The sequence below is a fragment of the Capsella rubella genome, unplaced genomic scaffold (assembly GCF_000375325.1).
Source record: "Capsella rubella cultivar Monte Gargano unplaced genomic scaffold, Caprub1_0 scaffold_1, whole genome shotgun sequence".
Lineage (NCBI taxonomy): Eukaryota > Viridiplantae > Streptophyta > Magnoliopsida > Brassicales > Brassicaceae > Capsella > Capsella rubella.
This window is the reverse complement of record NW_006238923.1, coordinates 8,998,106-9,023,340: the sequence shown is the minus strand read 5'-3', so window position 1 is coordinate 9,023,340 and position 25,235 is coordinate 8,998,106. Positions and strand designations below refer to the sequence as shown.

General features: G+C 37.4%; 7 protein-coding genes across 12 annotated transcripts; 3 read left to right on the top strand and 4 right to left on the bottom strand.

Annotated features, from left to right (window-relative positions):
- Positions 1-185: 185 nt before the first annotated feature.
- LOC17897375 (ethylene-responsive transcription factor ERF116) lies at positions 186-2,375 on the bottom strand. Of its 4 annotated transcripts, none has more exons than XM_023789595.1 (3): positions 2,336-2,375; positions 1,683-1,951; positions 186-1,587 (listed from the first exon to the last, which is right to left on the bottom strand). In XM_023789595.1, exon 3 carries the CDS (start codon positions 1,409-1,411, stop codon positions 548-550), a length of 864 nt encoding a protein of 287 aa, XP_023645363.1. In that variant the 5' UTR covers positions 1,412-1,587; positions 1,683-1,951; positions 2,336-2,375; the 3' UTR covers positions 186-547. The 4 variants fall into 4 exon arrangements, with proteins under 4 accessions (XP_023645363.1, XP_023645361.1, XP_023645362.1 ...); XM_023789593.1 differs by lacking the exon at positions 2,336-2,375 and adding an exon at positions 2,137-2,217; XM_023789594.1 differs by lacking the exon at positions 2,336-2,375 and adding an exon at positions 2,137-2,175 and having other exon boundaries at positions 1,683-1,956.
- A 2,306-nt stretch (positions 2,376-4,681) lies between these two features.
- LOC17898470 (aluminum-activated malate transporter 4) lies at positions 4,682-7,584 on the top strand. Its single transcript, XM_006307072.2, has 6 exons — positions 4,682-5,157; positions 5,393-5,530; positions 5,638-5,907; positions 5,995-6,131; positions 6,225-6,371; positions 6,718-7,584. Exons 1-6 carry the CDS (start codon positions 4,818-4,820, stop codon positions 7,381-7,383), a joined length of 1,698 nt encoding a protein of 565 aa, XP_006307134.1. The 5' UTR covers positions 4,682-4,817; the 3' UTR covers positions 7,384-7,584.
- Positions 7,585-7,767: 183 nt separating this feature from the next.
- On the top strand, positions 7,768-11,729 carry LOC17898988 (serine/threonine-protein phosphatase 2A 65 kDa regulatory subunit A alpha isoform). Its single transcript, XM_006307016.2, has 13 exons — positions 7,768-7,885; positions 8,263-8,694; positions 8,798-9,044; positions 9,238-9,350; positions 9,477-9,556; positions 9,779-9,920; positions 10,022-10,102; positions 10,251-10,355; positions 10,447-10,629; positions 10,725-10,817; positions 11,000-11,139; positions 11,229-11,295; positions 11,384-11,729. Exons 2-13 carry the CDS (start codon positions 8,302-8,304, stop codon positions 11,504-11,506), a joined length of 1,767 nt encoding a protein of 588 aa, XP_006307078.1. The 5' UTR covers positions 7,768-7,885; positions 8,263-8,301; the 3' UTR covers positions 11,507-11,729.
- A 368-nt stretch (positions 11,730-12,097) lies between these two features.
- On the bottom strand, positions 12,098-15,102 carry LOC17898192 (CTL-like protein DDB_G0274487). 2 transcript variants are annotated; one of them, XM_006304849.2, is made up of 7 exons: positions 14,691-15,102; positions 13,707-14,164; positions 13,435-13,618; positions 13,101-13,328; positions 12,907-13,023; positions 12,576-12,809; positions 12,098-12,477 (listed from the first exon to the last, which is right to left on the bottom strand). In XM_006304849.2, exons 1-7 carry the CDS (start codon positions 14,754-14,756, stop codon positions 12,298-12,300), a joined length of 1,467 nt encoding a protein of 488 aa, XP_006304911.1. In that variant the 5' UTR covers positions 14,757-15,102; the 3' UTR covers positions 12,098-12,297. The 2 variants fall into 2 exon arrangements, with proteins under 2 accessions (XP_006304911.1, XP_023645234.1); XM_023789466.1 differs by lacking the exon at positions 14,691-15,102 and having other exon boundaries at positions 13,707-14,004; positions 14,085-14,136.
- A 1,329-nt stretch (positions 15,103-16,431) lies between these two features.
- LOC17899229 (protein ASPARTIC PROTEASE IN GUARD CELL 1) lies at positions 16,432-18,122 on the bottom strand. Its single transcript, XM_006306455.2, has one exon. The coding sequence runs from the start codon at positions 18,014-18,016 to the stop codon at positions 16,568-16,570; it is 1,449 nt and encodes a 482-aa protein (XP_006306517.1). The 5' UTR covers positions 18,017-18,122; the 3' UTR covers positions 16,432-16,567.
- Positions 18,123-19,429: 1,307 nt separating this feature from the next.
- Positions 19,430-22,071, top strand: LOC17897050 (GDT1-like protein 4). Its single transcript, XM_006303273.2, has 13 exons — positions 19,430-19,650; positions 19,778-19,846; positions 20,295-20,354; positions 20,441-20,488; positions 20,674-20,765; positions 20,854-20,890; positions 20,971-21,018; positions 21,102-21,170; positions 21,250-21,294; positions 21,363-21,424; positions 21,527-21,599; positions 21,700-21,782; positions 21,879-22,071. The coding sequence occupies exons 1-12, from the start codon at positions 19,633-19,635 to the stop codon at positions 21,769-21,771; spliced, it is 693 nt and encodes a 230-aa protein (XP_006303335.1). The 5' UTR covers positions 19,430-19,632; the 3' UTR covers positions 21,772-21,782; positions 21,879-22,071.
- A 193-nt stretch (positions 22,072-22,264) lies between these two features.
- Positions 22,265-24,948, bottom strand: LOC17900762 (lysine histidine transporter-like 6). Of its 2 annotated transcripts, XM_023789864.1 has the most exons (8): positions 24,897-24,948; positions 24,728-24,800; positions 24,499-24,644; positions 23,817-24,200; positions 23,014-23,513; positions 22,815-22,906; positions 22,648-22,716; positions 22,265-22,543 (listed from the first exon to the last, which is right to left on the bottom strand). In XM_023789864.1, the coding sequence occupies exons 2-8, from the start codon at positions 24,758-24,760 to the stop codon at positions 22,445-22,447; spliced, it is 1,323 nt and encodes a 440-aa protein (XP_023645632.1). In that variant the 5' UTR covers positions 24,761-24,800; positions 24,897-24,948; the 3' UTR covers positions 22,265-22,444. The 2 variants fall into 2 exon arrangements, with proteins under 2 accessions (XP_023645632.1, XP_006307543.1); XM_006307481.2 differs by lacking the exon at positions 24,897-24,948 and having other exon boundaries at positions 24,728-24,876.
- Positions 24,949-25,235: the final 287 nt, after the last annotated feature.

Below are 25,235 nucleotides of genomic sequence, written 5' to 3'. Positions count from 1 at the left end.
TACTCTCTACTTTAAGGTAGTGGAGAATGTCACTCTGGAGAGTCGCCTCCATTTCATTTTTGGTCGCTCACAAGTCACAATCACCATTAGCATCCTTCAAAAGCATAAATGCGATGCGACCCAGCTGTTATGTAGTACTAGTGTAAGTATTTCAATTAAATTCAACTCACGACTTAAAATTCCCATGCTGTAGAATCTCTCAGTGACAGAGAATTTATCTCCTGATTAGACAACATTACAAAAGAAAGGTACGACACGAAGAGACAAAAGAGATACCAAGACTAACAAAGAACAATACATAAGGAATTAAGGATATAGAGAAAAACACAAAGATTGAAGAAAGTGAAACCAACATCCTAATCTTTGGAAATCACTCCCTTTGGACTGCTCTAAAAGAACATGAAAAATCCAAAGGAGATCAGAATGCAAGGATCATACTTTCTAGCTTCTTCATCATGTTTATGCGAAACAGAAAACGAAGCTAACAAGTCGTAAACTAGACACGAGCTTTCGCAGTATGTGTTGTATTTATTGAAATTGACTCTTATTATTCAAAAGCGATGTTGGGAGGCGGCGTGAGTTGATCGGCATAGGCAAACTTCAAATCACCAAGCGCGAGATCCATATCAGTGAAATCGCATTCAGGTAGCTCACTTGGAATGCTGTTTTCAAACCCGCTGATGTTGATATCATCATCGAGCAAAGAGTAATCATCCAGCAGATAGTCAGATTCAGCAGTAAGGAAACAGTCAAAGTCTAGCTCTGCATCATTTGCACCAGAAACCATAGAATCCTCTTCCGCTGATAAGAAGCTTAGATCAGGGATTTGCAGATCCGAAAAGTCGAAACTGGCAAACACTTCCTTGGTTGATTCACCAGACGCAGCAACATCTTTGTTCAGAGACATCTTTCCTTTAGACAAATCATCAACACTGACACAAGAAACAGAAGCAGAAGCAGGAGAACGCAAGCACTGGCTAGTCACTGATATAACCGATGATGAAACAGTAGAACATGAAGTGGCAAATGTATCATACTCAACCTTTTTGTCAACATAAGCCTTCTCAGCTTCTTCAATAGTTCCATAAGTACCCAACCATTTCTTAGTTCTAGTGATGGGGTTCATAATCTCAGCAGCAAATCTGCCTGATGGCCTCTGCCTAACTCCCACAGGATACTTAGCTTGCCTAGTAGATGTCTTTCTAGACGTTTTGACACCATTGCAACTATCTCGAGAACTCTCAGAGTACTCAGATAGGAAAGTAATCTCATGGACAATACGCTTTACCTTTCGAGGTCTAGGTAAACTGAGCCATTCATCGCCAGAGGAATCATCATCAGTAGCATCAGGATCACTGACAATAACACTAACTTTTCTCAACAATCTCTTAGGATGCACAGAGGACTTCATATCTGATTCACAATTCAAAAACACCACGAAAAACAGCAAAATACACACTCAAAATCTCTGATCAAAAGTGCTGAATCAGATACGAAACTTCAAAGCTTCTGTTTCAGCGAACTATGAAAAAAGGTATTTTTTGCTTTTCGTGAAAACCCCCAAATACTTCAACGCCAGAACAAGTCCTACAACAAAATCGAAATCCAGAACCAAGGGTTAACCTTTAGACTCTTTCTGTAAGAGATAACACAAACGATAAAGAAGGAAGAAAAGGCCATACCTTTTTAGTCTTAAGCCCATGGAAATGGAAGGAACCTCAAGAATAAGCCTCTGTTTCGAGCAGAAGCGAAGAGCGTTAAGAACAGCGGTCAGAGTCAGACCAAAGAACAAGACAGACGAGGAAGGAGACGACTGATTCGTAAAAGAGACTTGAAACAGAGACAAAATCACAGCCGATTCAGACAAAGCCGACATAAAGCCGCGTTACAAACGCCTTTTGGTATTCCGATATCTAGCTCAGAGACCCAAAAATCACGCCTTTCACTGTTCCTGTTCTTCAAAAGAGACACAACCCAGAAGAGATAAGTGACAAAATACTGAAAGGATAAAACCCAGAGAAAGAAACAAACACACCTACAACCTAAAACCCTACAGTAGAGAAATCAAAAGCGGTGAAAATTTTATTTTCCAACGGATATATATGAAACGAAAGATCCGTGATTTATTATTAGTACCCAGGAGAAAGGTAAAAAAATTGTTGATTTAAACTCCGATTCAAGTAAAAACGCAGATCTTTAGAAAGAGAGAAGCATAAATTACAGTCAGAGTAACCAAATTCAAAGAGACGAAATGGTGCAGAGATGGTTTTTATTTAATGAATGGTTTCGCTGAGAAATGCTGAGAGTTTGTGGAAAAAAAAAATCTTTCACCTACCTTGTGGAGCTATTTCTGAAATTCTATCTGTTTCTCTCAGGATAAAAGCTCCCTTTATATTCTCTTAATTAATATTTACCACCTTAAATTTCTCTTAACTTTGTTAAGTGCTGGTCAAAACAAAAGAACTATTCCTCTGTTTTTATATAAATTTATTTATTTATTAGAATCATTCAAACAAATGTGGAGAATACATATTAACTATTTTTAATAATATTACCTACAATATTTTTCCCCATTTTTCTTTTTAAAATATTTTTTGGCTAAAATTATCATGTTAACTAGATTATTATATATAGACAGTAAAGTATATGAATTGTTGGCTATTATTGTGATAAATCTTGTTATCTATATTTAGCCACTAAAATCAAATTCATAGTAGTCGAACATCAAAATATTTTCTTTTTGAAAAATTCCTTCAAATACATTTAAATATTCAAATAATATATATATATATATATACCCTTATATTTTCTAACTCGTTATCTTTTGTGGTGTTATTTATTTGTTCAAACTTGTGGTGTTATTTAAATCTGTTTAGATCAAAATTATTCTTATAAATATGAGTCATAATTTAATATCTTGATTTTCTCTTACATGGTAGATTTCTCACATGTAATAGGCATACATTACCAAATTATTTTGAATGTCCTAAACATACAATCTACTGATGATGCTGAGTGATGGTCTGTTAGCATATTTCAAACTCTCAAACAAACTTATTAAGCTTGCAACTTTACAAGTATCGCATATTTGACTTTTTTTTTTTTCATGTAAACATGTTATGATATCAAATATTAATATAACGTTAAAAAAAATTCTAGAGTTCTAAACCTCCACCATTTCGTATCTCAATGGTTTTAACAAACCAAGCATGCACTATTTTCAGAATCTAGTTCTTTAACTTATCATAATAACTCTTTTATAAATCTTTGATATATCATACATAATATAAAATCTGTCAAAAGTCTCTAGTAATTTATCATTGTAGAGTATTGATATTTTTTTGTATTTCTAAGGTCTAGTAAATTTTGACTTTGACTTTTTATGTTTTTCTAAAAAAAAAGCAAAATGCAAAATGCAAGATGTTTTTCAATGCAAATTGTTTTTAATAGAGTCCTAATTAACATATATATGGAGCAAACTTTTTTAAAATATATGGGTACTGATTTTTCCTTCGACTTAGACAATCTCCATTGCACAATTTTGGTGGGTATCTAAACATATATTTAAGAGAAATTTCTTCTAGTACCACATTTTTTTTTCCAAATATACCACAATTTGTTTTGCCAAAAATATCACAAAAGTTATATTTTTCCAAGTATACCATATATATATAATGATTTTTTGAAGATGTCTTTTTAAATGTTTAAAAGTGTTTTTAAAATAATAGCAATTCAACAAATAAATTTTTGAAGATGTCTATAAAATAATAACAAATTCAATAAAAAGTGTCTTAAACATAGTGTCTCATATTTTCTTAAATAAAAGATATTTTATAATATTAATTTTTCTTTTTAGTTATATGTTATAGACATTTTCCAATATGTTCATCGAGATGCTATTAAGGTGTTGTGCGTTATAATATTAATCTTATCTTTAAAAAAAAAAAAAAGATTAATCTTATGTTTTGCGTTATGAAATTAATCAATTATGTGGCAGACGTAGATAGACATATGTTATCATATTCTTTTTTTCTTTTTTCTTTCGTGGTATCTTTCTCTTTTGAACGAAGTACGGAATTGACAATATTATACGAGACGTATATGATAAGGGACATGCATTCATATTCTCATGGCGCATGACCCAAACCAAACCATACTTTAATATATCATGCATCTATCATGGCCCACTCCGAATCCATTCGCCTCAAATCCATTTCGAGCTTTGCGATTAACTCTTCTCCTAAAGAAGAAAAAGAACAAGTAAGTACTCTCTCAGCATGCGGTGTAATAATCCACACGCAATATTTCAACAAGTATGTGCTTCTCTTAAGGCAATTAGGCAAACAGAAGAAGAGGCATCCGTAAAACATATTGAGTGTAATCAAAACTCTTCCAAATTGTCATAAACTTGGCTCCATTACAATATACATATAGAACAAAAGACATCTTTTATAAGCTAAATCATGTTTATTTTGTTTTTATCTATAATATAATAATAACAAAATCAAAAAAATCTATGATTTATTTTATCTTTAATTACAAATGTTGTTTTATAGCTTATGAATCTGTTGGACAAAAAAAAAAAATTAAAAAAAATCTTATGAATCTTTTTTATTTATTTTTAAAGATGCATGATTCATCACTTTTCCCACTTACTTATCAAAGGACCCATTAAACTTAACAGATAACTCTTAATTGTTTTTATTTTTCTTTCTAGTGGGATCCATGTGAATGAGCCATCTGGTTTTCAGTTTTATGAATCTTGTTGTCTGAATTGTGTCTGTGTCTGTGTCTGTGTGTGATCTGAGAGAAGGAAAATGGCTGACCAGACCAGAGAAGGTCTTCTCCCTCGGAAAGGTTGTTCAGATTTCGGATTCAATGACTCCAGCATCATCGACGACCGTCGTTCCAAGTTCCGGTGTTTTCGATTTTTCTCCGACGGGATCACCGCTTCCTGGATGGCTTTCTACGACATCGCAGCTAAATTGTACGAGATGGGTCGTTCCGACCGTCGGAAAGTTTACTTTGCTGTTAAGATGGGGATGGCTCTCGCGCTCTGCTCTTTCGTCATCTACCTCAAGGAGCCACTCCGTGACGCTAGCAAATACGCTGTTTGGGCGATTCTTACTGTTGTCGTCGTCTTTGAGTATAGCATAGGTACTCTTTGGCTCTTAAATTTTATAGATTCGGAGTCGATTCAATTAAGTTTTCCGGATTTTGATTAAAAATCGAAACTTTTCTTCTTCTCGATTCAAAATCTAATCTGATCTGTCTTATGATTATTGCTCCATTCACATCAAATTCCTGCTGCTTTGTCCGATCTAACTCCATTAGTCGACAGAGATCTCTGATCTGATTTGGCTCCAATTCTGCTATTTGTTTGTTTTTGCAGGAGCAACATTGGTCAAAGGGTTCAATAGAGCAGTAGGAACACTCTCTGCTGGAGGACTTGCTCTTGGCATAGCTAGACTCTCTGTCGCAGCTGGAGAATTCGAAGAACTCATTATCATTATCAGTATTTTCCTTGCAGGTTGCACCAATTCTCTCAAATCCATATTTTATATTTTAAAGGAAGCTCTTTTTTTTATATATATACATATATATTAATCCTTGTGAATCTGTTTGTTGGTTTATTAGGTTTTTCTGCAAGTTATTTGAAACTCTATCCGGCAATGAAGTCGTACGAATACTCATTCAGGGTGTTTTTGTTGACATACTGCATCGTTCTTGTGTCTGGGAACAACACCAGAGACTTTTTCAGCACTGCTTATTACAGGTTTTTGCTGATCCTGGTTGGTGCTGGTATCTGTTTGGGTGTTAACATTTTTATACTTCCGATTTGGGCTGGAGAAGACCTCCATAAACTAGTGGTTAAGAATTTTAAGAGTGTGGCCAATTCCCTCGAAGGTAGAGAGATACATCATAAGATGGTCTAAGTCTTTTTGGGGTTTAGCCTGATTCTTTTTCCCCTGGTTTTGTTTGTATTACATTCAGGATGTGTTAATGGGTACTTGCAATGTGTTGAATACGAGAGGGTGCCTTCGAAGATTCTCACTTACCAAGCTTCTGATGATCCATTATACAGTGGATACAGGTCTGTGGTCCAATCTACAAGCCAAGAAGATTCTCTGGTGTGTTTTCTGTATGACATTTTTGTTTAGCAGCACTAGATAATTTTTAAAAGAAGTTGGATGATGAGAAACAAGTACCTCGTTTTTTCGCAGCTTGATTTCGCAGTATGGGAGCCTCCACATGGACCTTACAAGACTTTCCATCATCCATGGGCAAACTATGTCAAACTTAGTGGTGCGGTAAGGCACTGCGCTTTCATGGTCATGGCAATGCATGGCTGCATCCTTTCGGAAATTCAGGTATATTACCATATTTGTGTCATTCATCTCTATCTATTTCACAAACAGGGTACTATAATGATTATTGGATGCTATACCCAACTGCTTCAGATGCTACTAGGTTAATCTTCGTCGTTTAGCTAGACTGTGTTACTCTGAGAAAGAAGTCTGATATTTGTCTTTCACTTGCTGAGAAAAAAGCTTGAAACCAAGAAAATATCTGAAGGAGCCATATTGCTGTAGAGTGTGAACTTCTATTTAGAATTTGTTGTTACTAGTTAATCGATGTCATGTCAGTACGCTTTGTGTTCACTGCTTATTGTATACCTTATTAAACTTGTGATATCAATTGGTGTGTGATTTGTAGGCAGCTCCAGAAAAAAGACAGGCTTTCCGTCACGAACTTCAGAGAGTTGGAAATGAAGGGGCCAAGGTCTTAAGGTTGTTTGGGGAAAAAGTGGAGAAAATGGAGAAGCTAAGTCCAGGAAACATTCTGAAGGAAGTTCAACGAGCAGCAGAGGAACTACAGATGAAAATAGACAGTAACTCCTTCCTACTTGTCAACTCAGAAAGCTGGGCCGCTATCAAAGAGAAAGCCGAAGCTGAAGAAGCGCAACAAAACTATCATGAAGCCAAAGACGACGAGACCAAAGTGATCCAATCCCTCAGCCAGATTTGGGACAACAACAATAACCATCATCCTCAGAATCAACACACTGGTAATGATTCTCAGCTATGGATCTCAACAGAGAGTATGATGCTTAGGAACCGAGAAAACTGGCCAAGCGTCTCATTCATAGGCGGTTCTATGATCAACGAGATAGAATCTAAAGTATACGAAAGCGCAAGTTCTTTGTCGCTAGCCACATTCGCCTCTCTTTTGATCGAGTTTGTTGCAAGGCTCCAGAATGTTGTTAATGCGTTTGAGGAGCTAAGCACTAAAGCCGAATTCAAAGAACAAGTAAGCGAGACACATAACAAGATAGATAAAGCTGGATTTTGGACCAGACTCAGCCACTGCTTCAGCTCTTAAGGATTAGCAGAAGCAAATGTGTGGTGAATATAGTTGATTTTGTATAGACAAAGAAATATAATTTGCTTTGTTTTTCGTGAAATAAGTTCATAATTCCTTTTCTTTGTGTGTTTGGCAAGTCACATGAACTCAACTGGAAGTTTTGTTCTCAGTTTTTTGTTTTGTTTTGTTGAAATACAGTTTTCACATTGATCATCAAAACTGTTTTTGTCATTTGTTTTGAAAAGTCAAATCGGAGAAGTCACACAAAACCGAAGAAGAAGGCTTCCGCCATTATTATTCGCATAAGAAAGCCCAATAAGCTCCTTAAGGCCCAGTAGAACTTTATTAGTATCTTTTATTTTTTTTTTCTATTTGCCATTTGATTTCTTCTAAACAATCCTTCTTTCTTGGTCGTAAAAATCAAAAGCAGAATATTATATTTTCTCGCTCGCAAATCGCAAGTTCGTCCTCTTTATCGCTCCTCGGAATCCGAATCAGTTCTTCTCCGACGCCCGGATCGGTAAGATTGTTTCCTCTTTCTCCTTATGCATCACAAGATCTCACCTCTACAGCTTCATTTCTGATTCACATTCCCTTTAATCTAACTTTGAACCGGTGAATCTGGGGGACGTTTCTCGTTTCTTCTGTTTGGTTGTTCACACCGATTCATTTCGGAATCTGCAGTTGTTTTCTTATCCATTTTTTGGAAGTAGATGAAAAATTGGTGGAACCCAAGATAACACTCGAGTGGCCTTAGTTTTTTTGCTCAGATCTGTGAATGGTTTATCGTATTTATTTCTAAATATTTTAGTCGAGATCCGAAATCTATTACTTGATCTCTCTTAGCTCTGATTCATTAGCTCAGAGGTATCATTTGGTTGTTTTTGTGCATTGCAGTGACTTGATTCGTAACTTTCACATAAGGTGGAATTAGAGATGGCTATGGTAGATGAACCGTTATATCCTATTGCTGTGCTCATAGATGAGCTTAAGAATGATGACATTCAGCTTCGATTGAACTCCATCCGTCGCCTATCTACGATAGCTCGTGCCCTTGGAGAGGAGCGCACAAGGAAGGAATTAATCCCTTTTCTGAGTGAGAACAGTGACGATGACGACGAGGTTCTCCTTGCAATGGCTGAGGAATTGGGAGTTTTTATTCCGTTTGTCGGAGGAATTGAGTATGCTCATGTTCTTCTCCCTCCTCTGGAATCTCTCTGTACCGTTGAAGAGACCTGTGTGAGAGAAAAAGCTGTGGACTCTCTTTGTAAGATTGGATCTCAAATGAGGGAAAGTGACCTTGTTGACTCCTTTGTTCCTCTTGTGAAGGTTAGATAATAAGAGAGGATATATATAGCTTAAGATTATACCCTTTTATTAATAAGTTCAATCAAGGCTTAATTTTTTTGGGTCCTGTTCTTTAATCCTGTAGAGATTGGCAGCTGGTGAATGGTTTGCAGCAAGAGTTTCCGCATGTGGTATATTTCATGTTGCATACCAAGGTTGCACTGATGTTCTGAAGACAGAGTTACGGTCTACTTATAGCCTTTTGTGCCAAGATGATATGCCAATGGTGCGAAGAGCTGCTGCATCTAACCTGGGGAAATTTGCTACAACTGTAGAGTCAACCTATTTGATTGCTGAGATCATGACTATGTTCGATGATCTCACTAAAGATGGTACATAGTGCTTCAAATATGTTTATGTTATACTATGTGTGCTCACCACTTAGAAATAGTTTGCATGGAACCTGGAGTATGGTAAATAGATCATATTTGAAATTAAAAAGTAATGTTTGGTGAAGAAACCTTTTATAGAAATGTTTGTTTCTTATTGATGCTAATATAGTTTGAATTTTAACCTTCATTTCAGACCAAGATTCTGTTAGACTGTTGGCTGTTGAAGGCTGCGCAGCTCTGGGAAAGTTGCTCGAACCGCAGGATTGTGTTGCACGCATTTTACCTGTTATTGTTAATTTCTCTCAGGTTAACTGCCGCCTCTAGATTATATACAGTATATAAATATCTGCTGTTGCATGCGTAGTTTTCTTCAGTAAAAGTTTGCAGTTCTGATAATTTTTTATGCTATATGGTTTGTTTTGTTGAGAGCAGGATAAATCTTGGAGGGTGCGTTACATGGTTGCTAATCAGCTATATGAACTTTGTGAGGCAGTGGGTCCTGATTGCACTAAGTATGTGTCTTATGGATTTTATTTTATTTTTTATCATCTTTGTTAGACCTACGCTTCCTTTCTCGCAAAAGTATTTTGTGACCATCAAGGACGTATACATCTAACAGCGTTTACTGAAAAGTTGCTTTATTTTTTTTTTGTACATATAAGAGCTTTGAATGGTAGATTTATGTTGGTGTGTGTATACTATTATTGTGACATCACATGTTGTTCTTTCCCTAGGACGGATTTGGTTCCAGCATACGTGAGATTGTTACGAGACAATGAGGCAGAAGTGCGAATAGCAGCAGCGGGAAAAGTGACCAAGTTCTGTCGTTTGTTGAATCCAGAGCTTGCTATTCAACATATCCTTCCTTGTGTGAAAGTACTTCGTTCTGCTCATTAGATTTTATCAACTTCCATTTAAAAATTGACTGTTTGATGCCCCCTGACTCGTAATATTCTGATTCCAACTCTGTCTGGCAGGAATTATCATCGGACTCTTCTCAACATGTCCGATCTGCTTTAGCTTCAGTAATAATGGGAATGGCTCCTATCCTTGGGAAGGTATGAACTGAATACAGCCAACATTATTTTTGCTGTTTCGTTTTTCATCATCAAAATAAGCCACACCATCTGTTATGGCTATAGCAGGCGCCAACTGGTGCTTCAGACCTGATTAATAATTATTAACATACTAAAATCTTCAATACAGGATTCAACCATTGAGCATCTGTTACCAATTTTTCTTTCCCTCTTGAAAGATGAATTTCCTGATGTTCGCCTCAACATCATAAGCAAGCTCGATCAAGTCAACCAGGTTTGTTGCATCTCTCTCTCTCGTCTTCTTTAGATTTAGCTACTTTTATTACTTGCTTATTTAATTGGTGACTAATTATCTTTTACGACAGGTTATTGGGATTGATTTACTATCACAATCCTTGTTGCCGGCGATTGTAGAGCTTGCTGAGGATCGGCACTGGAGAGTCCGGCTTGCGATAATAGAGTATGTTCCTCTGTTGGCCAGTCAGTTAGGTATAGGGTTTTTCGATGACAAGCTTGGAGCCCTATGCATGCAATGGCTGCAAGACAAGGTATCCTCTTGAATCCTTATATTTTGCATATGCAGTGTTGAATTATGTCTGATCCATTCTTGATTTGGGATGTTGACACTGTTCACCTTCTTCAGGTTTACTCCATCCGTGAAGCTGCAGCAAACAACCTAAAGCGTCTCGCAGAGGAGTTTGGTCCTGAATGGGCAATGCAGCACTTAGTACCCCAGGTCTGTTTTAATTATTCTTTGAGCATTTCATACTAAAAGCTTCTGTCAGTCTATCTTAGTGTTGATCTCTGTCCAATAGCTCACCTGTAATATCCAATCTCCATCTGTGGTCTATTTTCTTTGAAATAGCTAAGGCTGCCTATATTGAGATCTCCAGTTTGACACTTTTATCATTTAAACAGGTATTGGACATGGTCAACAATCCGCACTACTTACATAGGATGATGGTTCTACGTGCAATATCTCTTATGGCTCCTGTAATGGGATCAGAAATCACATGCTCTAAGTTTCTTCCTGTGGTTGTTGAGGCATCAAAAGACAGGTAAGATAAATTAGATAAATTGGCCAAAATGTTTCTATAACACATCTTAGTTTCTTAATGTTTTTGTTACACATCTCTAATCTCTGCAGAGTTCCAAACATTAAGTTCAATGTTGCCAAACTTCTGCAATCCCTCATCCCCATAGTCGACCAATCAGTAAGATTTTAACAAACTTAGCTCAATTATATTGAAAGCAAATGGAAATTGTTGAACTTTAATGTTTTTGCGTGTCGAAATTTTGTAGGTGGTGGACAAAACAATCCGTCAGTGCTTGGTGGACCTCAGTGAAGACCCTGATGTTGATGTTCGCTATTTTGCAAACCAAGCACTCAATTCCATCGACGGTTCCGCAGCGGTGCAATCCTGAGCTGATTTTTTTCTTCATATGTATTGTCGTTAAGTTAAGTTTCTAATATTTGTGTTCTCTGCGCTTTATTTGGTTTTGTTTGTGTAAAACGCCATTTTGGTTGCTGGCTATGAACTGCAATTATATTTGTTAGTAAAGATGTATTCCCTTTGTTACATTTTCTGCTATTCCGAACCTTGTATGGTCTTCTTAGGTTGCTAATGCTAACACTTTACTCCTTTCATCTGTCGAGTAGAGTTCGTTCTATATTATAGCATCATTTTTGCTATTAGTACAAATAAGGGTTTGAGTTTGGACGATGTTAATGTGTACTTTGTGTATTATTACCAAGTTCATTGGGAATCTGTTAACTGTAGCTTCGTATAGCCATAATTGACAATGACTATGTATTGGTCACGTTGATGATGTTGTAGTGGCTAACTGGCTACATAAGCTATCTCTTGACTTACATGAATCTGTTTTACTTCGGAAAGATAGATGGAATGAAATGCATGTGGTTCTGTCTGGTCTTCTGACTTAGTTCTTGTCTAAAACTTGATCCAACCTGTCTATACTAACTTTTTTTGTCTTCATTAATTTTGTCTTTTCTACTAATCACAAAATCAATACATTAGATTTGATACGTTTTGATAAACAAATCGTCCACAACTTCCTATTCATGATTTAACAAATGAAAAGCATGAATCATTTGACAGTATTTCTAGCCAGACGGGTTTGCCCCTTTTAGCACCCTCCGATAGTATAATATTCTACAGTTACATCTCTCCTATTTTCCAAGAGGCATGAGCTAATCAAGCGGTCGTCAAAACTTCACGGGCTCGAGAGCTACGATGTTGGAGACGACGATGAAGCACCTCAGACATCTCAGTGAAGAAATCAGCATCCCATCTTTGAATCAACAAAGGGTCTTCAGCAAAACAAATGTATATTGATGTTACCGCGCTCTCCACTACCACCATTCCTAAACCCACCTGAAAACCAGCATTGAACCAGTTTAAAAAATGAACAAGTTGGTGATTGGTCATGTAATATTTGGGTGACTAAAGAGTGCACAAAAGGGGTCACTCACAAGGACCATTCCCATCAACATAGCCGTAGATGCAACCATTATGACTCTATCACTGTATTTAATCCAAGCCCATATACCAATGCAAGAACCTGTGATGAGTCCTCCAAAGATGGTTCCCATTAGAAGAACAGCGCCTGAACAGTCATATGCAACAAGTGCCTCTACACCTGTCGACTGAAACAATTCCCAAGCGTCTCTCGCTGATTTGTTGAATCCTTTTCCATACACTGCAATCTATTTAATTAACCAAAAGTTTTATCATTTTGATTCTTCATTGCTCATTGGAGAGAGATAATGATCTTACTGTCTATTGTATCTATAATCTACATACCTGGACATAGGCATACTTGTTAAAAAACCGAACTAGAGTTTCAACTAGATGAAACAAGAAATCGACACAGCAAAGTAGACATTCGTTTCCACAAATCTTGGAACGGAATCCCCTTATCTGCATACACATATTGTAGACCATTTTTATTAAGAATTGGAATAGTTTAACGGACAGCAAAAGAAGCCGGAGACTACCTCCCAGCGAAGTGTTCTAATGGCCGCAGTGAAGAGTGATCCATAGCATATGCTCCCAAATGATGTTGTCACGGCGTACCTAAGTGAGTCTATTAAAGAGCTAGGAGGCAACGATGATGACTCTTCTTGACCACAGTTAAAGAGAACATGAAACACCATTCCAGAAACTATAACGTGGACAGTATTACATAGTACAGCGCCTGTCCAGAATAAGCTAATCGAAAGAACCTGCAGCATATATATATCTTCCAATGATCAAATGGAATATAAACATGTTTTCTTCATAAACCTTAAACAAAACCCGTATGGAAAAATGCAAAACTTGCCAGCTCACCACAAGAAGCCACCAGCGTCCTTCATCCCCCATGCTCGATGCCACAACACCAGATGCTCCAAAAGACCATAAAGACATCCACAAAAGCATGAAGACTGTGAAAGCATGTGCCACCATTATCACCTTAGGAAGTCCCCAAACTAATTTCAGCGCTTTCCGCAGAACTAGCATCGTGAAGGGAAGTCTATACATGAACAAACTCATAACATCAGATTTGATAAGTCTAACCAAATTAACCATATTGGTTCAATCATATTTAACCTCGCACACACCTGTCTATAACTGAAATAACATACAAGAACTGCAACAGAGCTCCAACGGCGAATGCACCGCCCCAGAAGAACTGTCTGCACCAGAAACATAGTACACTAACTACAGCTAGATAGGTTGTTAAGATGTGCACCGAAACTTTCATCATCTCATTGGCGTAAGAGCCAAGCAGCAATGACCAAACCCAACTGATAAAGACTCCAATCCCACCAGCAACAGCATAGAGAGGCCAGTAGTCCTCAGTCAGCCCTTTATGGTTTTCCAAGAACCCGTGAGTGTACCTATCGATGTTTAACCTATCTTGTATTCTAAACCTATTGAGTCCAAGCACAGCAAGCACAAATCCCAAACAAATCATGTGGATCACAAAGATGGCTGACCAGAATACATCATGCCAATGGCGAGACTCACGCACAATGACTCGATTTCCATCTCCACTCCTTCGACTCCGTTGAAGACTCTACAAATCAAAAACGAAGAAAACATTGGTCGCTATGTAAATTTGTTCAAACATTTCTAGCAACTTAAGAAAACAAATCAGACCAGTTCACTCAAAATTACATCATGGACGAGTGTGATAATAACTACAAAAGAAAAAGCTATTCTTTTACATAAGCAACGCCCCTGAATCTTCTTATCAATACAATGCAAATACATAACGTGATCAAACAAATCACACAAAGACACAAGTCTCATAATTCAAAAAAGAGCAAATTTTGCGAGTGACCCGTGATTAAAGTTTCGAAACCAAACTACCCAACTGCTCATAACATGAGAAGAAACAAATCCAGATGCGAGGTTCATCAAGATCCCACTTGTAAAAAGAAAGACTTTACGAAACAAAAAAGTCTAGAAAGCAAAACCCAGAAAGGAGTTCTCAAAATCCTACACAAACTAACTTCTCTTGTACAAAAAAATTAATAAGAGAAACAACAGATTCGTGTGCCCAGATCGAATTCAGGAAAAGTGTAATAAAAATGGGAAACCTGGTCGCCGGAGGAGATGGAGGCGTAATCAGAGGAAGGAGAGACGCTGGTAGTGGAGTCACTCATGACGAAGTACGAGAATGAGATTCAATGACCAGAGCCAAATTTCATGGAAGCATCTTTGAATAAATATGACAAGAGAGAAAGAGAAATGAGGGAGAATAGTCAAATGACAAAGAGATTATAAAAAAGAAAGGAGTGAAAGAAACGTGAAACCAAAGGATTGAGAAAAAAGGGTTTATGAGTCAAAAAAAGAAATATGATCAGAGAGAGTGAGGCCAGACAAGTTTTTGTCAGAGCGGTTCTTTCGTCTTCTTCGTCTTCGTCTTCTTCCTTCCTTTTTATTGGATAAGAAAGACTAGTAAGTTATTTTTATTTTTTTGCAGTGGTCTGGTCGTTTTCGAAGTCACGCTTACTCCCTCCGTAACTATTTATTTTTTTCTTCCTTTCACAAATTTTTTTTTTTCAAGTGGAGTATGATTTTTGTTGTTGATTATCAAACGTTAGAAATGTGAATGATATTATAAAAAGAAAAAAAGAAAAAAAAAAGAGACAAAATTGTAAGTACACCTAGAAGGAAAATGTGGTAAATGTTTAATGTTGTACGGGAAAAATGTGGTAAATGTTTAATGTTGTACGGGAAAAATGCCATAAAAATCCTGAGTACGATTTCGTTGATTTAAATCAACAGTTGGAGAGTTCGGGATTTAAACTAACGAAATCGTACTTTCCAGGATTTTTATGGCATTTTTCACAATGTAGTACATGCATTTTATACCTCGCTACTAACGTCTTGTAAGAAATAATCAGATATTTATAAAGGACCGGTCAAAATCATCTATTGAATCTACGACTATTCTTTTTATTATTATTATTATTTGGTTTGATTGTCAAAAGAATATACTAGCTCTATTTTAATGGCTAGACAATAGTAATATTCTTCATGTGTGTCTGTTCAGAAACGTTTTGAATTTTTCCAGGTTTGTGTTCTTATGACAATTATAAGTTTTTTTATATATATTTCTAGCATGAAAGTGTAAAAAGTAAAAGAGTGGGTTTTGGATGAAGAAAGGAGAAAGTAAAAGGTTGACATATAAGAAAGGGAGAAAGAAAAAAGAAATAACTTTTTTGAAGGACAGAATGATTGAACCCAATAGCTGCCACTTCATTTGTTGTGTGATGGCAAGTGGTGGCACCATGTCTCCGCCACCTCTCTTTGTGCCATGTTTTTTTCTTCTTCTTCTTCTTCTTTTGATAAAAACATTTAAAATCTCTTTGTTCCATGTTACTCTTTCTTTTTGATTTTTGATTTTTTTAGAAAAACGTATTTACATAGAATGATTAGAGTTTGTTAATATATTAATTAGAATGATTAGAGAGTTTATTAATGTATCGAGTAAAATCTCCAAACATGGATAGATCACTTAAGAAGAACATCAAAGGATAAAGTAACCAATCATTGTTTTTTCTTAACATTCAGGTAACCAAACATGTTAGTTTCGTGTAATTTTGTCATTCTGTTTCACATTTATCATGTTTTTGGGCCTCACTTTCTATTCCACATTGTTGTATGTGGGCTTAACTCTCAACACATGGCTCTACGTTGTATATTCATTCATGCGTCTCAGAAAAAGGAGTCTGTGTGTGTGTGGACTGTGGACAACCTGATCCAAATGACCTGTAACGAGGCCCTTCAAGGTTTCATTGTATTACACTCTTTAATTATATAAAAGGGGAAAAATAAAACAAAACAAATTCCATCTGTTTTACTCTATGCAACAAAGGTAAGTACAAGAAACCAAACATAACCAGACGACAGTGTACTCTCTAATTAAACTTAGGAAAGCGACTTTTTCATTTTTCATTGTCACACTAATTTAGCATTTATTAGACGAGAATCCAATGAGAGAATTAGCCAAATCGAAAGTGACACGTGTCCCTTGTTGCTGCACGTTGCCTACGATCGCTAACGAACTCGCCGTCGGTGCAAACGCCAGACAAAAAGTCCCCACCGAGTCCACCGGAATCATGTAGTTCTTCGCCGGCAGAGCCAGCATTTTCCCACCGGGGAAGTGAAAAGCCACCGTCGGGACCTCAATGGTCGTCTTGGTTGATAGATTGTAACACGTGTCGAACATTGCAACGCCCGTTGTTTTCTCCAAGTCCGACGTTCCTTTCAAGAATGAGTCTCTGAGCGAGTTGTAGATTCCGGTCTGGAGACGAGTCACGGCGGTTCCTGAGTCGATGATGATCCCGCCGCTTCCTGACTCGTCCATCTCGAAAGAAGACTGAGGAATCTGAAGCAACTCGCCGCCGACGCTTATTCCGGTGAGTCCAAGGTAGTAAAACGTGTCGAGCTGGTGGTTACGTAGCAACGGAGCCACGACGGCGTCAGGAGGGAGAGAAGTCCCGAATTCAACCGTTGAAGCCGAGTCTGAGTCACGGTCAACGAGGCAGTACGAGAAGGACGTCGTGTTGAGCTGCGACGGAAGAGCTAACAAACCGCCGCCGAGACCGAGCAAACCGGCTGCGCCGACGAACAAACCTTCGTTGCTGTGTCCGCATCCGACGGCGACGTTTTGGACCGAAGTTGAGCCGATTGTGAGAGTCTCGGTGGCGAAATCTCCGACGGTATAAGAACCGTCACCGTAAGAAACTTCGTAGAGACACGTGGCATTTCTGCATTCCGAGACTTCAAGGGCTTTGCACTGTGAAGTGTCGCAAGAGAGAGATTGGTAAGAAGAGGAAGAGGCTGGCTCGAAGATTGGTTCGGTCTGGTGGTAACAGTCAGCGCAAGGAGCGCATTGTAGCCAGTTAACGTCACTTCCAGTATCGAGCACCATGTAAACCTCACGCGCCGGGTTCCCTATTCCGACGCGTGTGAAGTACTCGCCGCTTCCTTGAGTAGTGCCGGAGATCAAAGGAGCTTCGATATCTTCCTGCTCGGTGGTGTACATTGTGGTAACGGGCTTGAGATCTGCTTTGGATATGTTGTTTAAGGCTAGATCTAAACGTGTAAAGAGAGATTTGACTCTAGCTGTGTCGCGGTCGAGTCTGGCTAGCGTGAGTGACTTGTAGTCTGAGTGTTCAACTCCTCGGACAGAAGCCCGTGGATGAAGCTTCAAGCTAAAAGGCCATTGACTCTCTTCTTCTTGCTGGTTGAGCTGAAACGACGACGGGTTCTTGGTTTTGTGAATGGAGTCGGCGACATCGAGTATAGACCTGGTGGTGGTTAGGGAGATCTCAGGCAAGATTCTGGAGAAAACAGAAGAACGCGAAGTGAGGAAGAAGAAGATGAAGAAGAGTAAGGAACGGTGAGAAGACATCTCTTTAGCTTCCGACCGTTAACAGTGGAGAAGAAGAAGTGAAAGAAGCTATTAAAAGAGAGAAGACAAAAGTGTTGTTTGGTGGTGGGGGAAGGGGAAATGAGACAAAAGCTTCTTTTAATTAAACAAAGACAAAGCTGTGTTTGGAGTTATCGCAGTTTTCGAGGAGATTTATATATAAGCAAGTATCTACTTTGAAGAATTTAATCCAAGATTAGATAAATGGTTTAAGGGGAAGAGGAGGTTTCTTCATCGTCTTTAAGTGGGAAGATTTTAATAAACTTGTTTTATGATCTCAATGCGGTTAGTGTGGAGATTGTTGTTTTATTTGTTTAGAATCTAATCTAATCACTCTTTGTTTTATAAGTCCCAGCCACTTTTGAGTGTTGCACATATGCCAATTTTGCCAATGACCTTTATACTACCTTAGCTTTGTTAATGACTTTCAATTTTACAGCTCACCTCTCTGCACCTATTCACCTACGTATATCTATAAAAATAACTATATGCTACTATTAAGCAATATATACATAACAAAGTTAAAAAGTGCCAATACATTACATATGCATTCTGACAAGTGACAACAACAACAACAATAACAACAAAAACATAGAAATGCATATCATATTATCAGTTGTGTTTTAGCATAAAATTACAAATTGGAGGTGCTGAACAACTGAAAATGTGAATTTCATGGGCCTGTGAGTAACTTTTATTTAGCCTTTTTGTACTTGGATGCTTTGATGATTGGGCCCTTTTATATAACACTCCAAGTCTACTACAGTATTATAACTTTGCTACCGAATTATAAATTCTATAATTACACTTCTAATTTCAGTTTGACCTTTTTGATATTTAGAAAGGTTGTTTTTAAATATTATCATGATATCTTCTGGTTTTATACTCTTTTTTATTCAGATACGAAGATATCGCCACCGTATTATTCATTATTTTAGAATTAGATAAAACCTACAAGTTAAAAAAAAAAAAAAAACACAGTTGGATCAAATAAAATGAGTCTTACGTGCGTTTGCGAATCAATTCATTGTCCAATCAGAAATAAGTCAAATTGTTTTGGGTAGTTGTATAAAAAATTAGTTGAGATAATAAACAAAAATATCGAGTGATGATGATAATATTCTCCAATGTGACGTCTCAATCGTGATCGTGAGAGTATACGAGTGCAGTTAAAAGTCTTATCGTATAGCAGTGACGCAAACCATAGGGAGGAACGGAACAAATACAAATTTATTTCTAACTCCAAGTTGGGTTTTTGTAGGAACCACACATCAAAATCCATTGGTTGTTATCTATCCACGTGGCGAGATCTTAAGGGTTAAAGAATCAGAATCTAATTCATCTGATTTATTAATTAATTATTTCAATAATCCCCAATAAAGGATTCATCTTCTCTTTTTTTTTTGTTTGTTTGTTGCTCTTCATCGACTAGTGTTCGTCGTCTCTGTGCGCTCTCTTCTCTTCTCTCTCTTTCGTCGACTGTTAGCTTTTATTCCCCTGCGATATATTATTCCGGCGTTTCAGTATTAGCCGGAGGAGATTGAAAGTTTCGGTTTTTGTTTCCTCTTTTTAGCTGGTCGATTTCCATTTCTGCAGCCATGAGCTCTGTTTTGCAGGTGGAGACTGTAAAATAATATATCTGTTTTTTCAGAAAAACTCGATTTTTTTTCCTATTTATGGTTGTTGCTTGTTGGGGATTGTTGTGGAAGCTAATATTGGTTTATGATTGATGGGTTTTGTTAGGGTTTTACCAAGTCACTCGCTATGACGTTTGTCTCGGAGATTGGTGATAAGACGTTTTTCGCTGCAGCTGTAAGTGTTGTTCCCCTCTTTATTGCTATTGTTTTGTAACGTTGGTCGGAGAAGTCAATGGTTTAGTTTAGTCTATGAAAGTTTAGTTTGATTCTAATCTGGAAACAATTTTGCGGGAAATAGAGCATCTGGGCGTGATAAATCGAATCTCAAATTCTTGTTTGTTGAATTGCCTTTTCATAACTGGAATTTTTAGGTTCTTTGTTCTTCCAGCAAGCTCATTGTTCCTTTCCTTTGCGCATGCCATTGGCATATCTGAATGAGAATTTGTGTCTGGTTTGCTTGGTTTGGGAAACCAGTTTGTGGAGGTTCCTGTAGCTTTTATATTTCCATTCCAATTCATATTGTTTTTGTTAGTTTTGAATCTTACGCAGTCTCCTTAAGGGTGTATGATACTTCTGTTGTTATCTTGACTTGCAAAAGCTTATGAGCTCTTTCCCTTTATCAGATTTTAGCAATGCGTTATCCTAGGAGACTTGTGTTGGCTGGTTGTCTATCGGCTTTGATTGTAAGTTTTTCTTAAAACTTTTTACTATTAGTTTTCAATGAATTTTTCTCCTACATTTGGAAGCTCATGTCTTTACTAATTCTTAGGTCATGACTATCCTCTCTGCTACTCTTGGATGGGCTGCTCCAAATCTGGTATGATTTTTGACTTGTGAATTGCTTATTGCTTGAACTCAGTTTGTAGTTCGATATAATCCTTTGTGTGACAATCCAATCTACTTTTGGATCCTCTACTAGCCTTTTCCATGTTACCTCTATTCCCTTTCATGACGAAATTTCCCTATCTGTTACTAAATGCTGATTCAAACCCTCACTTGCAGATCTCTCGCAAATGGACCCATCACATAACAACCTTGTTGTTCTTTGGTTTTGGACTTTGGTCTTTGTGGGATGGTTTTAAAGAAGGAGGAGGGTAATAATTCTTTTCATCAAATTTTGGTGTCATTAGGACGATTTACATCCAAGATATTCAGGTTTATCTGATTCTACTTTATTCGCAGGGGTTCGGAAGAATTGGCTGAAGTCGAAGCAGAACTGGTTTGTTTCGTCTTTCTGCATGTCAGTATCACGTTTAGATAAATGCGTTTGTGGTTTGACTTTCTTGTGTTTGATCATAGGATGCTGATTTGAAAGCTACTGGTAAAACTACAAAAGACAGCAGTAAGGTACGGTACTAAACACAACAAGATCACAGACTGCGAGTGGAAGATGTTGTGCTAAATTTTCAAACCATTTGTTCTCTTCGTAGATTGAAGATGAAAACAAAAAGCAGAAAAGGCCATTCCTCACACAATTCTTCTCTCCAATTTTTCTTAAGGTAAATAAAAGATCCTCTGGCTCACAAAAGCAGTAGACTAGACTCTTCTGAATTAGTTTCATATTCTTTCTTCTTGCAGGCATTTTCGATTAACTTCTTTGGAGAATGGGGTGACAAGAGTCAGGTATCTTTGGTTTACACGATTGATTCAATCTAAATGCTTCACATGCTTACCATAACTCTTTTGTCTAGCTTGCTACTATTGGTTTGGCAGCAGATGAAAATCCACTCGGAGTGGTCCTTGGCGGAGTTGTGTAAGTTTCACTGTAAAACTGCTACACTCGTTTTTTTTTGTGTTGGCATCACAAAACGAATATGTTTAAATCAATGTTGCTGACTTTCTTGTGGTTATACAGGGCACAATTTTTGTGCACCACGGCTGCTGTGATTGGGGGAAAGAGCTTAGCATCTCAGATATCCGAAAGAATAGTAAGTATCTCTCGTGATTATACCTTTCTACATTTGAGATGAAAGTCTCATGAAAAATTTAAACTCTAGTCCTCTAATGTTGTTGTTGTTGTTGTTGCAGGTTGCTCTTTCTGGTGGAATGCTCTTCATCATTTTTGGCATCCAATCATATCTTACTTCTATAGAGGCCTAATGCTTCTAATGGTATGCTTCTGAATCCTAATTAATATTTCTTATATTCATCGTATTCATTTTGATAATAGTCTTCTGTCTTTATTGTTCTCCTGAAAAAAAATGCAGGTTTCTAGGGAGAGATGACCACGAAGAAGGTTACCAGCCATAGTTTCTTAGATACTTACTCTTTGATTATATTAGACGTTTACACAAGTGATTTACAAAACAAATCTCGAAGATTGTTACAGTGAAAAATATTTAAATGGGCTGAAACAGCAACCTGACTTCAATAAAGTTTAGCTAAACAGTGTTTGATCTTTTTTTTTTTTTGGAATCTTTGGAATCATGTGGATGTCGAAGTTGTATCCATATGAAGAGATGGTCTCGTTATAGGTTAGTAAAACTAACAATAGCATGCAAGAATTTGATTAAACAAGATGGTCTCCTTAATGTCAAAACACAAAATTACTGTAAGATTTATAAAGGTGAAATATTGGGATAAATGTGGATGATGGTATCGAAGAGCTATGTGTAACTAGTAATATTATGTCTTATTGAATAAGTAGCAGATTATACATCTCTCTGTAACTCGATCCGCAAGACCATTTAGATGATTTATTCCTACGCTTTTATAATTAGATGATCCAGTGATCAATAACTTTAGTGTACATATATAATTAAGATCTAATCATTTAAGCGTAGAAACTATAAGTAGAAGAATCTGCGATGATGTTCCTCAGTCCTCCAATTGTTGATGCCAGCATTATGAACACTCCTACGAAAATGGAGATCTGCCCAATGTACAAAATACCAAAGATAGATAGTTAGATCAGCTACCTAGGCATGTATCATTTTCAAAAATTTATATGCAAGAATAAAAAAAATGTATGCTTACCCAATTGATGAACCAGGTGAGGCTGAATCTCTTTGGTTTCTTGATTATAAGCCACATTATACTTGGGAGCTGAGGTGTCACCATTGATCATATTTCATAGCAAGATTGTTATCTTTACAACACTGAATTTATCTAATGATAGACCAAAGAAGAGAAAGTGAACTTACGAAGAAGGAAGTAGGTGCAAAACCAAATCCTCCAAAGAACCCTAGAAGGTCTCCAAAGAAGGGGAAACTCACTCCAACAAACAATGTAAATGCTGAAATTTCCAATCACAAAGATTCAACTTATAATCAGATTCTCTTAGTTAGATACACTTATTTATATATATATATCATGATGCACAAATTAAAAGTAAAGTCTTACCGACATAAGTAGTCCTAGTGAAAAGCCTCAGGACAATTCCATGCTTAAAACCGAATCTGTTGACCATCATTCTCTCCAAGAGATCAAAGACAGGCATAGCAAACACTTGGTAGCTACCAATAACGTGGACAACAACCATGAGATTAGCAGAAGCAATGAGCCAAGCTGGTCTCTGTAGATTTACCAACACATTGTCTTCCACGTCTTGACCAAAGGCCCAGTAGCAGATTAGAGCCACAGGAAAATAGCAAATGGCGTTGACCAAGTAAGCTCCTACCACGCCTTGCCACATTGGCACTTTTGATGGTCTCTCAGGAGTGGAAGGCATCGTGGCTTGAATCTCCAGAGCCACGGCATGTCCGGCAAAAGCAAAGGAGATCTGACCTAGGGCGTTGAATAATCGGAACGTGAAGTCACTCGGATTTTTGGCCTTGTAATCGTAGCTCACGTCAGGCATTCTTCCATGTGCGATACTTCCTCCCCACGCTATCGTCGAGTAGCTACAGTACGTACATAACAAAGTCTCGTCAGTCTTGACCTAGTTAATTATTGTTTTACAAAAGATCCACAGTAATTTCATTTACAAACTTGACTAAATCATTATTCTCCAATTATTTTGGCTTTTGGTATAGTGTTTTGAATCTGATAAAGACAGAATGATACTATTGTTAATCTAAAGTTTTTGTTTTGTTTTGTTACTTGTTAAATATTATTCCAAAACTGAAAAAAAATATATAATCTACTAACAAATTTTGCATCAGTAAGGTAAAATAATAATTTGGTGATAAGGTGGTGAGAGTGACCAGAGGGACATGACGGAGGCAGCCAAGGAAACGCCGGCGACAGAGTTGAAGTTAGGAAGCTGAGAGAGGAGGAAGTGGACTCCACCGAAGCCGAGGATCCAGTAGGACTGTCGTACAGGAGTGCAGGTGGAACACATGATATCCACGAACTGCTTCAAGCACTTGCCTCCTGTAACCATGTACACGATGTTGCAGCCGACCTGAACGATGAGCTGCTGCGGAAGCACGATCCACGGGCCGAGTTTGGGGCCAAAAGCGTACCGGCCTAGATCGATATACCGGTCAAACCGGGTTCCAGGCACGCACTCATGGAGCTGCACCATTTGCCACATCGTGTTTAACGTCAGTCCCCATGTCATTACCAACACCAATGTCCCTGGTCCCCTGTTTTCACCACACATCACATCACTTTTTTTTTTTTGTATTTTATACAAACCAACAAAAATAATAACATGCAATTTGCTTTCACTTTTTTGCATGTTCTATGAATCTTCTTGCATATATCTCAATTTAGTTGCAACTAGTTCATAATAGTAACAGCTTAAGGTAACGAAAATGTTTAGGATTTTAAAAAAAACTCTTACTAGAAAAGGTCCGAAATGTGAATTTCTATTTACTTGCATGTGTTTAATAACCAATTAGGTTTCGCTTGAAATACAAACATAATTTAGAGAGTACAAACCAGCCAAGGTAAGCCATGGCATAAGGGAGGCTAAGGACTCCGGCGCCGATCATGGCGGTGACAGTGTGGAAGGTAGAGTACCACCACTTGGCTGGCCGTGATGGATCTCCCGCCGTCCATTTCTCGTCGGACTTCCGGTCAGTTTCCTACAAACACAAATTGTAATAAGAAAACAAAAAGGAAAGAAAGAAAGAAGAAGGTGAATGATATGTATGGAATGGAGAAGTACCTTAGAAGGAGAAACCGGGGAAGTAGAGACCATTGTGTATATCTTTGCAGTGTAGTGAGACAATCTCAATTCCCTAAAATTGTGGACAACTCTGAGCTTTTAAGTACTGGCTTTGAGTTTTCAAAATATTAAAAAAAAAAATGAATGGAATTTGTCTTTAAGATCTTACCTAAATTTAAATTCTTAACACTTGTTGGCCTTTTCTATTTTCTTCTCCCCCCCCCCCCCCCCTCGGCTTATTTTATGTCGGATACTCTCATGTAAAGGAACTTTATTTTTTCCGCACTTGTGATCATTCAAAAGTTGAGAAGTTGATCAAATTTTTGATACGTGTAAAACTGTCAAATCCAAGTTATGTGTAAAGAAATTTAAAAGATTGATACCATATTACTAAGTCTTTTACAAAAAAAAAAAAATATTACTAAGAAATTTTAATTTATAAGTAAATAACTAACGTGATATTTGTAAATAAATTCATCTTGATATCTGTCTGTCGACCATATATTTT